Source organism: Mizuhopecten yessoensis, unplaced genomic scaffold, assembly GCF_002113885.1.
Source record: "Mizuhopecten yessoensis strain PY_sf001 unplaced genomic scaffold, ASM211388v2 scaffold11033, whole genome shotgun sequence".
NCBI lineage: Eukaryota > Metazoa > Mollusca > Bivalvia > Pectinida > Pectinidae > Mizuhopecten > Mizuhopecten yessoensis.
The window spans coordinates 871,066-886,617 of NW_018408845.1; the positions used below are offsets into that span (position 1 = coordinate 871,066).

The 15,552-nt window shown below is 34.6% G+C and overlaps 1 protein-coding gene across 1 annotated transcript; it reads right to left on the reverse strand.

Annotated features, from left to right (window-relative positions):
* Positions 1-1,117: 1,117 nt before the first annotated feature.
* LOC110464769 (E3 ubiquitin-protein ligase TRIM71-like) lies at positions 1,118-15,207 on the reverse strand. The gene has a single exon (XM_021520153.1). It carries the CDS (start codon positions 14,871-14,873, stop codon positions 12,453-12,455), a length of 2,421 nt encoding a protein of 806 aa, XP_021375828.1. The 5' UTR covers positions 14,874-15,207; the 3' UTR covers positions 1,118-12,452.
* Positions 15,208-15,552: the final 345 nt, after the last annotated feature.

A 15,552-nucleotide genomic window follows, 5' to 3' on the forward strand; every position in this document is an offset into this window, starting at 1 on the left:
GATTCAGGTGATCTAAAAAGTCAAACATATTTTATCATGAAGTTTGATAGGTGTAAAAGATAATACATGTCTTAAACATTGTGTATGTGTTCCAAAGATTGTACTAAGATATATTTTATGTCTTGTATTGTATTATGAAACTTGGTAGGTCTCAAGCATTGCATTATATATGAAACATTTCATACACAACACATTGTAAGGGTCAAACATTGATTGTATCATGAAAATTGCATCTTTCAAACATTGAACATGAGTAATGAAGCCCTTTGTCTCAAAACAGTGTATAAATAAATGACACAATGTGGTATGAAGCAGATATGTCTCAAACATAACAAAACTTTGTTGGTCTCAAACATTGTATATTTGACACAACGTAGGTCTCAAACATAATAAAACTTTGTTGGTCTCAAACATTGTATATTTGACACAATGTAGGTCTCAAACATCGTATAGTTGACACAATGTTGGTCTCAAACATTGTATTGTGACACAATGTTGGTCTCAAACATTGTATATTTTATAATTGACACAATGTTGGTCTCAAACATTGTATATTTGCACTTGACACGATGTTGGTCTCAAACATTGTATATTTTATAATTGACACTATGTAGGTCTCAAACATTGTATATTTGCACTTGACACAATGTTGGTCTCAAACATTGTATATTATAATTGACACAATGTTGGTCTCAAACATTGTATACTTTATAATTGACACAATGTTGGTCTCAAACATTGTATATTTGCATTTGACACAATGTTGGTATCAAACATTGTATATTTGACACAATGTAGGTCTCAAACATTATATTGTGACACAATGTTGGTCTCAAACATTGTATATTTGACACTATGTTGGTCTCAAACATTGTATATTTGACACAATGTAGGTCTCAAACATTATATTGTGACACAATGTTGGTCTCAAACATTGTATATTTGACACAATGTAGGTCTCAAACATTGTATAGTTGACACAATGTAAGTCTCAAACATTGTATATTTGACACTATGTTGGTCTCAAACATTGAATTAATGATACAGTGTATGCATGTCATTCAAGATGGAAAATAAACTGGGTATTTTTCTTCAAAAAGAAAACAAAGAGAAACAGTTTCAGGAAAGAGGATTTATTATTCAAACATTTTTATGTGACAATTGCACAGTGACAGATAAAGACAGACAAAACAGTGTTTTAAACAGTCAGTTTAGGTTATTAATAAGGACAAAATAGTAGGATCTGGAGAACACATGATAGAACATTGATAATGTCCTGTATCCTAAACACAATAGCATTGCTTGGTTTATGGTTTGCAACCTTACAAGTGATTTCACCTATGCTAGTCTCTTGTAGAGAAGGGGGCATCACAACAACATCAAAACCAGCACCATACTATGGGTATTAGCCCATCAAACCAGAAAACAGGAACAACTTTCTAACTTGAAAATATTACATGTTTTCATTTCCTTTCAACAAAATAAATTGTTGACAAAGTAAAACAATTGTTCAGAAATATGACCTTTTGTTTGTGTTCCTCAATATCTATATACAGTTGAACTTAACTGGATTGTTTTCTTCAAAAGATTGTTTATTTTTCTTACAAAACGTATTATAATCCTTGGTGATTATGGCATGTACATGTCTTTGCTTTGCAAATTTCCAATGAGCACTCCCTAAAGTGTATTTTTATGATAGCACATCAATTATACAAAAAGCACATATCAATTTTTTAAAGTGATTTTTTCCACTTTTTTTTTAACCTGCTGTACCTACTGTAGATACTTTGATATAAAACGATTTTAATCAAAATAATTTAACAAAAGTTTCAGCTACTATACTTATGCAAGGTCATTTTAAATTTTCAGATAGTAAATATATGAGCAATTCAAAATTTGTTTTTATAGTCTTATGCCCATTGCATACACCCCACACATAAAACACGAAGGATGGCGTGTACTTCTCCTTGATATCAGTGTAACAGGAATTTTTGTCCTTCCAATCTTAAGATTTTGGTTCCGTTTTGACAAATAATCTGAATGTTTAAATATACATGTAAGAGATGGAAAAATGATGAAACAAATACTAGTAACACTATTTGTAAGCTACTGACAAACAAATTACACATGAACTTTTTTAACAACAAGCAAGTTCTCACTGGGTTTATTATTTTAGCTAAGCTTTTAGTACAAATACATGTACGATAAATGCTTTTCAAGCAAAAAGAAGAACATTGGTGGTTTAATCGCAAAAAAAAGAGCTGTTTCTTTCTCCAAAATAATTTTCAAATGGCAGTACACACCGCTCTGAGCGGGGTCATACACACTTCTGCACAAAACATGCATGCAAAGCGGTCTTTGACCAAACAAGAAACAGTACACTATAGAATAAAAAGAAAAAATATGTATATAAAAAATCAATGCAAACACTATGGCATATGACTGCAAAATGCAACCCTTTGAAGCATTTCACAAGCAATGGACATCAACTGAAATATACAAACATCATTTTTTGGCGATACCTTCAACTACACACGCCGCTGCCTGAGATATAGTTTGTTGAAATGCGCAATATGAAGTTGTTTTTTAACAAGAATCTAGGTAACATTTAACAATGCTTATATAATACACACACCAGTTCCAATATCTAACCAAACACACATCTATGCTAGGAGGTAATAGGGTTTCAGTCCATAGTCACTGAACGGTTCATTATAACAGGTGCTTGAAGCAGCTAGATTTATACATTCTTAAAATTGACAGGGATAACATCAATGAACTGACTAATAAGTTTTAACATTTATAAGAGTTTTTACCCGTTTTAATGACAAAAACAAGAGGCTTCTAACATAATGACGGAAATCATATACTTGTCAAGTTATGAAAATTTCCTTTTGCCTACATAAGTCAGAAGTAATAAATTCACCCAAGTTACACTATCCTCTTCTCAAACAGATGTCCTGAAACAGGTTGGTAAAAATTTAAATTCTTTTATGCCAACACACACAAATACATTTATTTAATTTAATGACTCTGGATCAACAGAATACAGACATACAAACCACAACATTGTGGAATTTTCCCCTTTTCTCAATAACAGTAATAGCTAAAATATTGAATTCAAAATAATCGGAAAACTCTATTTTTATATCTGAAATGTTTCTGAGTTAATTGCTTGGTAATGAAAATGGGGTAAGAATTCATCTTAAGGTATGATCTTTATATTTACATAAGCTATATTCTTTCTAACAGCCATGCCTATCATAGTCAGGTATACTCTGCATTTCAATATAATAACCATCGCTCCTAAACATCCATTTCAAACACAAACATATACAATCTTACAAATAAATTGGGTAAGCTACTTCAATCTATACAAGTCTATGACATAGAATTAACTGTAAACTTGAAACTCGGGAACAGTATTTGCTACCCAGTATACAGTATCTATGTGTGTGTGACAGAGAAAACACAACAGAGTAAGCATGCATAAGAGACAGGCACAGCAACGAAGGTCTAATGTATTAGTCTTGTTTTTGAACAGACAAGAGCAATTTCACACTTTATCTATTCCATTTTACTGCTTTTGAACAGACAATTGAACAGATTTTGAACAGACAGAGTAAAATTTCAGTCTGTCCTCTCCATTTTAACTGTTATCTCAATACCAAATAAGGGCAAGTGGTTTCCTTATCATTATCCAATCAGAGACTAGATCTCCTGCAGCCATATCCTTATGCATGTTTTTGGCTGGTAAATTTACATGTATACTGTGAGTAAGCATTATAGATTTTTTTTTCAATTCAAACGTCTCCCCTCTGCTTCCATGATAGACTAATAATTCTTGTGAAATTGGCAAGTCTATTACATGTCTAGGGGGTAGCAGGATGCTGTCTACCTTTAGACTGCTGGGGACAACGCCAAATTTTAATATATCTTGGGAAATGTCTAGAGCAGTGCTAACGTACCCAAACGCTGCCTTTAGCAACAATCCAGCCAAGAGATATTTTCAATTCTTAGTTGTTTGTATTTTCTTTACCATATCAATTTAAGTATGTAGGATTTGTTAATTAATTCTAATAATAATTACTTTCATACATTTAATTTTTCATTTCAAATTAGAAGCATGCATGCAATATAATTAGCTTTTAAACAATCATCATCAGGGTGAAACATTCAGAAAATATGACCATGATATCAATGAAAAATATGAAGTTTTCAAAGTAAAACCTGTGGTTATGTCTGAAACTTGAACATCTTAATACAAACAAAAAACTTGGATAGTATTAACTAGACATCTAGTATAGGAACAAATTCTAATTAACACTATAAAATTAAACATGATCTAACAAGTCTACATTGCTATACTACTCTGAATGGGTTAAAAAAATCAGAAAAAATACATATTTTTTGTACATACAAATAAAATAGGATAAACAACGGTTTGCTCTACAATCCACACAAATACACATGTAATAAATGATGACATAGGATCACAGCTGTAACGTACATATCACCTTTATCAAAACTGCCAACATTACCGGTAAAACATTAATAGGAAGTTGTGACATAATATTGTGACAAGTAAAATATAAGCACTGAATCTTCAGTAGTTCTAAGAAAAGAAGCTATTTTTTAAACAAAATATGTCAAGTCACTGTGCTCTCTTCCCATCCCCAAGTGAATTAAAACAAGTCTCTCCCTCTTTTTAAAATTTGGAAATTGGTATAACTTGCATGTTTAAAACTGTTTTCTTCTGTTTTTGGAGCAGACATTGACTACTAAAAAGTAAACTAGTGTTATCTGTTTAAAAAGAATTAAAACATTATACAATACAATAAATAACTATAATGATTTTTTTTATTTCTTTAAATATTGAAATGAAATGATTGAATTTACTTTTAGATTTTTGCTAATTTGCCAGCCTTCCTAACGTTAAAATTGTTGGCTGCCAATAACACTGTTGTTATCGGTCTCCCTTGTCACTTTAATGGACCCTCGAGTCAATCCGTCTCACCGCTCCACCACAATTCTATTGGTCTAATCGCCCTTCCAACAGTTTTTGGTCTCTTAACACTAATGTTTTAAGTTACGACAAAAAAAGTGTGCAGTAATTAAATGATAAAATTTGACATTAAGTTAACGCAGGTTGCGACGTGCATGCTGCAAGCATGTCAGCTACAAGCAGCAAGGGGAAAGAAATGCAATTTTCATTTTAAATGAGCGGGTAATTTTTATGGTTTTACAATATTATGACAGCAAACAAGCCTGCTAATAAGTGACCTCCGTGATCATCAATTTTCACACCACTTAGCAGTGAAATTGTGATTTCTTTTTTTCAAGCATGATTTTTTTTAAAATATGGTAAAATGCATGTCCATTAGTAATGCATACACTGATGTTCTTTTTGAACACCACAGACTAGAAAGAGCACAAAACGTTCACGACTTTATACTGGCATCTGGTGAAGCCATGAAATAGAAACATGAATATATTTTCTCTACATGTAAACCCGCATATATACAAAACATAATCACTTAATTTACAAACCATTTTGTCTCTACACATCAACATAATTAAAAACATTTTCATCAATGCAGATTATCTTTAAGCTTAAGCTGTACCTTACCTCCTCAGCAATTTTCATATCCATATATATATATATATATATTACTGACGCTTTCTACTGATTAAATAGAAATGTTTACAGAATGTACCTGGTATATATATATATAAGTACCAGTTAAAATCAAACAATTGGCAGTTAAAATAAGGTTCAATAATATATTCCCATGTCGTGCCTGAGGTAAGTATATATATATATGGAGATCAATCTATTTCTGCATGGATTCTATAGCAAGGAATAAAACTTGAATTTGGAAATATGTCCAAGACAACTGTTTGAGCAAAAACAATTAATAACTTTTAAGTTACCAGAAGCAATTAGGCCAAAAAACTTGAACCATACAATTCTAAAGGAAGTACAGTTACTTAAGCAGGGTTTTTTCCCTCTGTGACATTTAAAACATTTTTCTACAGGAAGTTATTTTTTTATGATTGCAAGATTATATAAACTTTGTCCATTATCCAATATCATTGCTTCTCACTAAAATTTATTTAAATGAAATTTTAAAAGAATCTTGTATCATTTAAAGGTTACAATTTACTCATTGTTTATTATTTGATTACAGGGTGTTTTTTTTTGTTTTTTTTAAAACTATTTTATTGTAAAGTCAACAGAGATAGATATATTTAATACCCAATTATTGAATAAATTTGGATTTTAAGTATATAACCTGAATCAATTTACTGTAACATACAATATAATTCAGATTTAAATAGCCTACATCTTGAGGTAAGAGTGACGAAATTGTATCTATTCATGTAAACATGATAATATTTTAAGCAAGATTGGAAGTTAAAACAGTGAACGTGGTAAGCTTGGCTTGTGATTAAACAACAAACACACCATAAATCAAGTACCAGTATAACACATGATAGATAGATATTTATAATATTTATGGTACGGTACCTTACCCTTGTATTACAGCACGCTAGTACCGTAATTACCAAAGTATCAACACCTGATATATCAGTAATTGTGAATATTTATCATGGTACATAGTACCATTAGGATCATACTAGATATCTAGTTGTACATACATATATATATTGACCTACACACTATATAGTAATGCTACATGCTCCAAAAATAAGGAAACAAAAGAATCTGAGGTAGATTGTGGTTTTCACAGTTACTTGCAAGCCCTTCCAACATAACGACCAGCTATGTACAAAACTTTCATATTTACATCAACATATGAACATGCCACAAATGTGCTATATTAAAAATGCACAAGTGTTCTTCTCCATCATATCTGCACACTTGGAACTTCTTTCCCGATTGGAAGCTTTCCAGTGCAGTATTATCCATGTATATATGCAGTTCCTACCCAAATACAAGTATATGCAATTCCTACTGAAACACGATGGAAAAATAAATATTCTCAAATGACTCCCGTTAGTTGGAAAGGGTGATATTTTTTTTTACTTTGAACATAAATATATCTATTTTCATTTCCTCTGTAGGAAGCATATTGTGTGTGTATTTAACTGTCTATGTAACATATTGATATGTTAAGATATTGTGTATGTGGGTAACATATTGATATAATGTATTACATACTGTGCAAGTATGTAACATATTTACATGTGTAACATACTATGTAACATTTTGTGTACATTTGTATGTATGAAACATTGTGTATGTAACAGATTGTGTCTTACTGTGTGTAACATTGTATATATATGTAAACATGTGTAACATGTGTAACATGGCCTAGTGTGTAAGTAACATTGTGTGCATGTGTTACATGGGGTGCAGGTGTGCAACATCCTTTGTATGGGTTTAACATACCAGGTATGTGTTGAAAAAACAACACTATGTACATGTGTAACATGATTTGCATGTGTGTGTAAAATACTTTGTATGTGTGTACTGACTAACCTATGAGAGAATGCCCCAATATATATATTATAAACTTTGGTATGCTTTGTAACAAACTGTATAATGTACCACAAAACACAGGGATGCCAGCTATCCCTATTAGGAAGACAAGAACAGTAGATATCACAAGATCTTTACAGCAATAACATTTCCTTCATTAATTTATCTTTAAATCAGACAATAAATATACAAATTGTCTACTTTCCAATTAGCTTAAAATCCAACCATTCTCTACAATATATGTTCTTCATTTCCACAGGTAAAATAAAAAAAACACGAAATTCAACTTTCACGCAATGTTGTTTCTTGCTGTGAGCATTTTAAAAATTGTACACAAACCTTTTTGCTTCTCCACAAACTACGATTTTGGACATCTTAAATTGAAAAATTCTGCAAGGGTAACCACTTTAAAAGGTGTAATGCTGATTTTTCTTTTCAAACATCACTTCCAAAAACTATATCGTTAGTTGTCCAAATAATACCAAAGAACCATTTTGCAATCTCAAAGTTAATCAAATTTCCACATGAAAATAAAGAAATTGATTACATCAAGAAATGTCTCTCTTATTCTTGTATCTAAGCAAAAAGAAATTTACCAATGTTTCCTCAGATGAAAAATCAATGAGAGGAACACCTCAGCTAGGTTATATACAAGTACATGTACAAGTCAACATCTCTTCGTGAGTAATCTATAGCACAACAGTAGCTATACACGCATCTCCAGGGTTAGACAATATGTCAGCTTGTGAGGTAGGGGCTCATTACACCCCGCCCTCCATACTGCCTATACTGCTATTTAGTTTGGAACCCCCAGAAAGACATAAACCTCAATTCAACAGCCATTCGAGGATGAAACAAAATCCACAAAAATCAATAACATTAGTTACATATATGAATATACTACGTCACCCCTACACTGTAACCAGGCTATCTGATTCTCACCGGTGCATTTATTTGATTTTAATCACAATCAGAAAGCTGTGAAAAATACAAGTTACGGTATGGAAATAATATGGAGACGATGGGATGTGTGCTATAGTTTACTTACATCCTACAAAGACTGCTTCACACTACTGAGGAACTATGTGTAGCCATTATCAATGACAAAATAATGTGCATATTATATGAAGGAATCGACCTCGACAGACCATTCACAGTCACTGCTATATGTAGATTAGATCTACCGGCTTTCAATGCAATGGTGCACAATTATCATTGATAATTTTTAATTAATACATCATTATCTCACTATAAACAAACAAAACTACATTTATTTTTCAATTTCTTCATGTTTGGAAATCCCACCTACCCTAAATGAAATACATTTTGTGTGAATTAAGCTATCTAAAACTACACATTCTCCTCCTAAAGATGAACATTTAGTATTTTTTCTAATAAAATCAGGTTGGCGTTGAAACATATTGAGTTATAATCTATAATATCCTTCCTCTACATAATCCTAGTGTCAACAGCCTGGCTGGAAGAGTCAACAAACTATCAGATGACCTGGTGGACACGCTATTAGCTAGGACAGTGTTGGTCAGTATCCACTGGCTTGACCAGACCTGGTATGTGTACCCTACAGGGGAATTTGAGCTGTGGTAGAGGTCAACAACAGAATGACCAGTGTTTCCTGACCTAGCACTCACTCGCCCACACCCAGGCATCCAGGCATGTGTGGTAGTGTTTGTATGTGTATAGCTAGTTATAAGTATATACGGCTCTTCCTTGTTATAATTCCAAGCATCTCTCTATTATTACAAATAGCTCACACTAAGGCATGTACAATATGTGTGTAGGAGATATCAGCATTTGTATTGTGTCATAAAATGCCCACATTTCTACCTTGTTATTGATAAAGCATCTCTATCAAAACCGGGTCTTGTTACCATTCTCAACTAAAGAGATGTTAACCATTACTAACAGTTTGCTATACAGACATACATGTAGTACATTTAGTTGAAGGTTTCTAGAGTTTTGAAGATTCCTAAAACAATGCTTTTCTATAAATTTTGGAATTCTGAGAATAAGAGGTAATTGTATACTATATACTTCAGCATTACCGTTCAGTGTTATATCAAGAATTCAACATCAGTTTCACGTCCCTGAACATATAGTTATGGTGGTGTTGTGTTCTTACCTAATCTAAATTAATTAACACACTTCCACAACAAACCATTATTTGGAAACCTTCAAAATTTTACCAAAACACATGTTTTGATGTTTACATACCCAACAATAGAAGAGAAAGTTCAATATATTCATTTATTTTAAACGAACCCTTAATATTGACAAAGGTGACGAAGAGGCTATATGATTTAAACCTTTCCTCGCCTCCTAAGACAACTACTGTTCGTGAATCTGCCTGGTAGTATTGTGTGGAGCGGTGGCGGTGAAGCCTGGTGCTGATGTAGCCTACTCCACATAGACATGGCTGTACATGGTTGTAGGTATACCGTGCTATTGATTTTTACACACAGTTCCTGCACATCTTATTACAGCTGACCTCACCGTTCAATCGAATGAGCTTCCCAGGCAGTTCTAGTTTATTTTAAACAAAATTTTGGATATCGAACGTTTCCTTGAAATTTCGTGTTACTTTTGCGTTGTGTCTGCTATTTAATTTGGTGCATTTTCGCTTTTTCACTGGCTCATTTAAATCGGAATCAGTCAAACAATTCCTCGATTAAGACCAAGCGAAAGCTGAACGATGTACATGTTCACAAAATATACTATATCCCTATAAAATCTCACAACTGCTGGTTTGTTTTTGATTGTATTGATATGACCATATTAAAATTATGACGAGATATTTAGATGTTGAATACTTTGTCTAGTTATTTGATTTAAATACATAGATACATAATTTTAAGCAACATATCTACGGCAAGGAAAGCTGCAGTATTGCTGTCTAACCAGTAACCATGTTTGAACTTCATTTTGTTATTATGAAATAATTTAACATTATTTTAAGTTTTTAACAATAACATTTAATAAATATTCAATCATTTTTTATAATGGGTATTTCTTAAGAATAGACACAAGCAAAAGCTTAAATTGATTAGCGATTGGAAAACAGAAAATGTTTGTAAATAAAAGTTTAGAATAAAGGCATTTAAGCAATTTGATTAAAATGTCCATTTTTTTTTTCAATTAAAAATAAAACATGTTCATGTGAATAATACCTGTAGGTCAAAATGAAATACATGATTTACAATGAAAAATAAGCATTATGATGAGCAGATGGGATATATAAAGTTTAACATTTAAATTGTTTTTCGATAGTTTACACTTAAATATTTGAAAACTATCCACAATTATCATATATATATGAAATTTCTCTTCATGTAAGTCAATTTGCGAGGGTGGTATAAGCACACAATCGTTTGAAAGGGAAAGTGTTTACAGTATAAATATGAAGCACTGGCCATCTTTATAAACACAGTTAACCCCTGGTCACCTGACCTAGCTGCTAAGCCCTGGAACCAATGGTCAAGTATTATGTAACAGGCTGCCTAGCCACTCCACTGTCACACAACACAACTGGCCAGTGGCTTAGTACACACACAGGGCCCATTGTGTAGAGGTATACAAGATCTATGTACTGATTATCAGTATTGAGGATTTCTACCACATGGCAGCATGAGTGGGGCCCCCAACAGGGTAACCCACCTAGTATATCTTGATAACCTTATACTCAATTTTGATAGGAATTACCCTTGTTATGCCCTTAGACTAAAATTGATAAGCACCTATATAAAGCTATCACTTTTTAAAATATTTTCAGAAGCAAGTTTAATGTGACAACTTTTCATTGAGATTTCATGAAAATAAAAGATTTGTTAAATATTTTGGAATAAACAGTTAGTTATATATAATAACGCTTGTGCAAGGTGAAGCCCTAGCTACATTAAAATTTTTGGCATAGCTACAGTTCCTATTTTCTCCGAAATCGTAACATATTTATTATTTAATTGTGTATGAATTTATACTAAAACGACATGGAAAATGGTTTTCATACAGAGTTTTAATACTAGTTATATATATAAATATTATATATATAAATATATGCCAATTTTGCTCTATTGAATGAAAAAAATCACTACTATGAAATGCAAGTCTAACATTCATAAGGCCTTTCGGTTCTATCACGGAGTTCATAACCCCAAACAAACATCCATGGCAACTTGTGTCAGAGGTCTACTTGCCATACAAACTGTCGTAGATTGAAATTAATACAGTTAAAAAATTGTAAACAACATATAAAATATCCCTTCTACTTTTGAAATGTGCGTGGCAAGTGCTGAATAATATTCACCCAAGATCATGATAGAACTTACTGCACTATCTGTATTTAATTTTTAAAACAAATTTATTGCCACAAAATATGGAATTTTTCATGATTAGAAAACGGAGCATGACAACATAATTCAAAACCAGTGAGGTAGTAGTCAGAAAAATGTATTAAGGGGAGGTAATTTGTTATAATTTTTCTCTCTTCCAAAATATTCCACAATAAAAAATTGAGTTCTCTGGCATAGCGAGTGTTGTCAAGTTATTCAATGCTAGGCATTACACAGTATTGAGAAAAAAAGTGAAAAATAAGAGTAAGGGAAATGTGTAAAATATATAACAGTTTCTGGAAAACTCAACATAAACTGAAAATATTTTTCTTCCGAATATTAATCCAATAAATAATCTCCAGTTTCTGTTATCAATAGCTATACAAAACACACAGAATCAATGGCATGTGACAAGAGTACTAGTAATACTACAATCTACTAACTTTATCCCTGAGCTTAATGTTTGCCTTTGGCAGTACAAAACCTGAGTTAGCAAATAATGAAACGGTACACCTGAGCAGCAATGCAAAAAGCATACCCTTAAAGAGTAAAAGCTAGCTCCACGACACAGTACAATGTACCACTTTAGTTTTTTGTATTTCTTAAAATACCTGTAAGCGATTGTTTCCAAAGTCCACCACAATAATGTAGCCTTCTGGGGAGACGCACAAACCAGAGGGACGATCAAGTTGCCCCGAGCCTGCTCCAGGGGTTCCAAATTTACATAGGAAATTGCCATTTGGTTGAAACACCTGAATGCGATGATTCCTAGAATCGGCTACAATGATGTTCCCTTCTTGGTCCACAACCACGCCTTGTGGTCGCAGAAATTGACCATTTGCACTGCCCTCAGTTCCTAAAAACCGAGCCGTTTGGAAGTCTGGGTGGATTACCAAAAGTCGGTGGTTGTTGAAATCAGTAACCACCATGTGACCCTCGTTGTTGAAACACACACCACGTGGTGAATCAAAATGCTTCCAAAGCGATCCTTCAAACCCGTATTTGTTCACGAACTGTCCATCTGGTGCGAAAAGTTGAACTCGATGATTCCTGGTGTCAGACACCAGAATCTTGCCTTCACTATTGACGGCTACATCCCAAGGGTAATTGAACTGGCCATTCTTATTCCCTTTTTCACCAAACTTCAACAGAAATGTCCCGTCGATTGTGAAAATCTGCACTCTATGGTTGTCTTTGTCTGCAACGATTATCCGCCCTTGATTATCACATGCGACTCCTGCTGGGCGATCAAACTGTCCGTTTCGTGTTCCAGAGGTTCCAAACCTGTGACGAAATGTGCCATCAGCGTTGAATACTTGGATACGGTTGTTGCTTCGGTCTGCTATAACAACATTTCCGTCACGGTCACAACAAACCCCCCAAGGTCGACACAGCTTTCCTTCTACCTCTCCCTCCCCTCCAAACTGAAACAACATTGGTCCGATTGTTGCGTAGTTACGCCCACTGCGTATATTGACGGTGAATGGGCTCTCTGCTATATGTTTGCCATATATTGTCACTGATATGATATGCTGTCCCTCTAATTGTGGACGATATGTGACTGCATAAGTGCCATTTTGTCGATCTATGACTTCTGCTCGGTAGAAAGCGCCCTCTGAATTATGAATGATGCATTCCACTGGATCCCCACCGATTACGCGAGGCTCCCCATGATGATCTTTAGTGTGGATCATGAAAAGTGACATTTTTCCTTTTAAAGCTTTCTTGAGCCCGTCACCAGTAGCGATGCAATTTGGTGCATATGCACTACTACTGATGATACCCATCTTGCCGATAGCGTTATACAGAGCCAAATCTGGAGGTGTAAACATGATACAATCATCTTCATGTGGTTGTAAGTGTCCACGCAATTTTCTAACATTTTGCATTTCTGCAACCATTTGGTCTTTGGTTTTGAGTATATCAATCTGTGTACCCGTATTAAGAAGTTTTTCAACTTCGTTGACTGTTTGCATAAGTGAAGAAAGTCCCTGTTTAAGATCATCAACTTGTAAATGAAGTGATTTTCCTTTGACCTGACGAATTTTTTCTACACGTCGCAATAAATCACGTTCTCTCTCCTCCAGCGCTGCCATGTGTCTGCGAATGATAGTTCTCACTTCCGTCGTTACTGCCTGAGTTCTAACTTCCACACGCTCAGCCATTCCCTGAGTGAGCTCAATACTTTCCTCAAGAGCTTTGATCCCTGCTTTGGCATCTGCGAGAAGTTTCAATGTTATAGTTTTGGAATTATCAATTGCATCTTGAAGATATATGAAATTATGTCCAACATGCTCATTCATGGTACAATCACCACATATTGCCCTTGAACAGGTATCACAGTATAAACGTAATAGTCCGTGCTCGTGCCGTGTACAGTAACTGTCTTGACATTCAGGGAGAGCTACCGCTTGTTGCTGATGTTGTTTTTGTTGTTGTTGATATTCCTGTTGCTGTTGTTGTTGCATTGATGGTGAGCTCAGTCGAGGTTGACATGTTGTTCCTAGATGTAAAATGCTGCTTGATTGTAGATTTAACATAGAAAATCGTTCAATGAAGTGATCTTTAGTGAGCCTAACTCTTTGATGTGCCCGTACACAGTTATCACATAGGTACTCACTGCAGTTCTTACATACACACGTAGCTTTGCTTCCCTCGTCACACGAGTTACACCACTTCGCACCTGTTATGGGTCGTTGTCGTTCCAAATCTACAGATGAGTCTTCTATATCATGTTGTGTTGATACCATAACATCAAAAATGTTCGACACGAATAAGTTGGAAGGCAAGCTTTCGATCCCCCCAGAGTTCAGGGGGACGGCTTGGTGACAAGTTGGACATTCTAGGGGTCCCGAAAACTCCTGTCCTGGCTGAGACGGGGAGGGACCCTGGTCCCGTGTAACCTGTTCAAGGCATCGCTTGCAGAAGGAATGGAGACATGGCAAAATTCGAGGATCGTCAAATCGGTTGTGGCAGAGAGGGCAACCCAACTGCTCCCCAATCGAGTCGGCATATGCGGCCATCGGCGAGGTAGAGCATGAGGTAGATTGGTTAAATCGAACATAAAAAGTTGATCCTTACATTGCGTGTCTCTAGCGTACGTAACCGAGAGTATCAGCGCACCATTCGAAAGGGATCGAGGTTGGTAACCTGCCAACCACGGAGCTCTCCGGCTAAGAGTAGGTCATAGTCAACTTCTGTTGTCTCTACACAGTTTTGGGAGGTCAGTGTGAATGAAAGTCATATAAAATGTTGTAAACTTACGTATCAATCACGACTTGGGTGTGTAATTCGAAGCACAGACGCACCTCGTCTCAAAACGAGCAATGTTGTCCTCGTTTCCTCTGTACGGCGCCATCTTCCAATATCATAAGTAGGCGTTCCTAACCTACTTTGCCACGCTGTCATTCATTTCCATTGGCCAATCAAAACACACGACACACCTGTTATCATTTTCATTCATGTGGTCACTTCCGAAATTACATAATGACCCGCACAGTTAGTGCTACTCACAAAAGTATACTCCTTGGTCAGATCTATGGTGCTTTTTTAATCTGCTTTTCTTTTAAATGCAACCCATAGACCATACTATTAATATTCGAAGTTTGTGAAATCCATGCAACGTAAGGCAAAATTTTCCGTACATCACAAATTAGGGGCGGGGGTCTGTCGGGCATGTGTTATGTAATAGGAATGCTGTCC

What these genes read in the sequence shown, in the direction of transcription:
- LOC110464769 (XM_021520153.1), bottom strand. Translation starts at nt 14,873, where the DNA reads ATGGCCGCATATGCCGACTCGATTGGGGAGCAGTTGGGTTGCCCTCTC.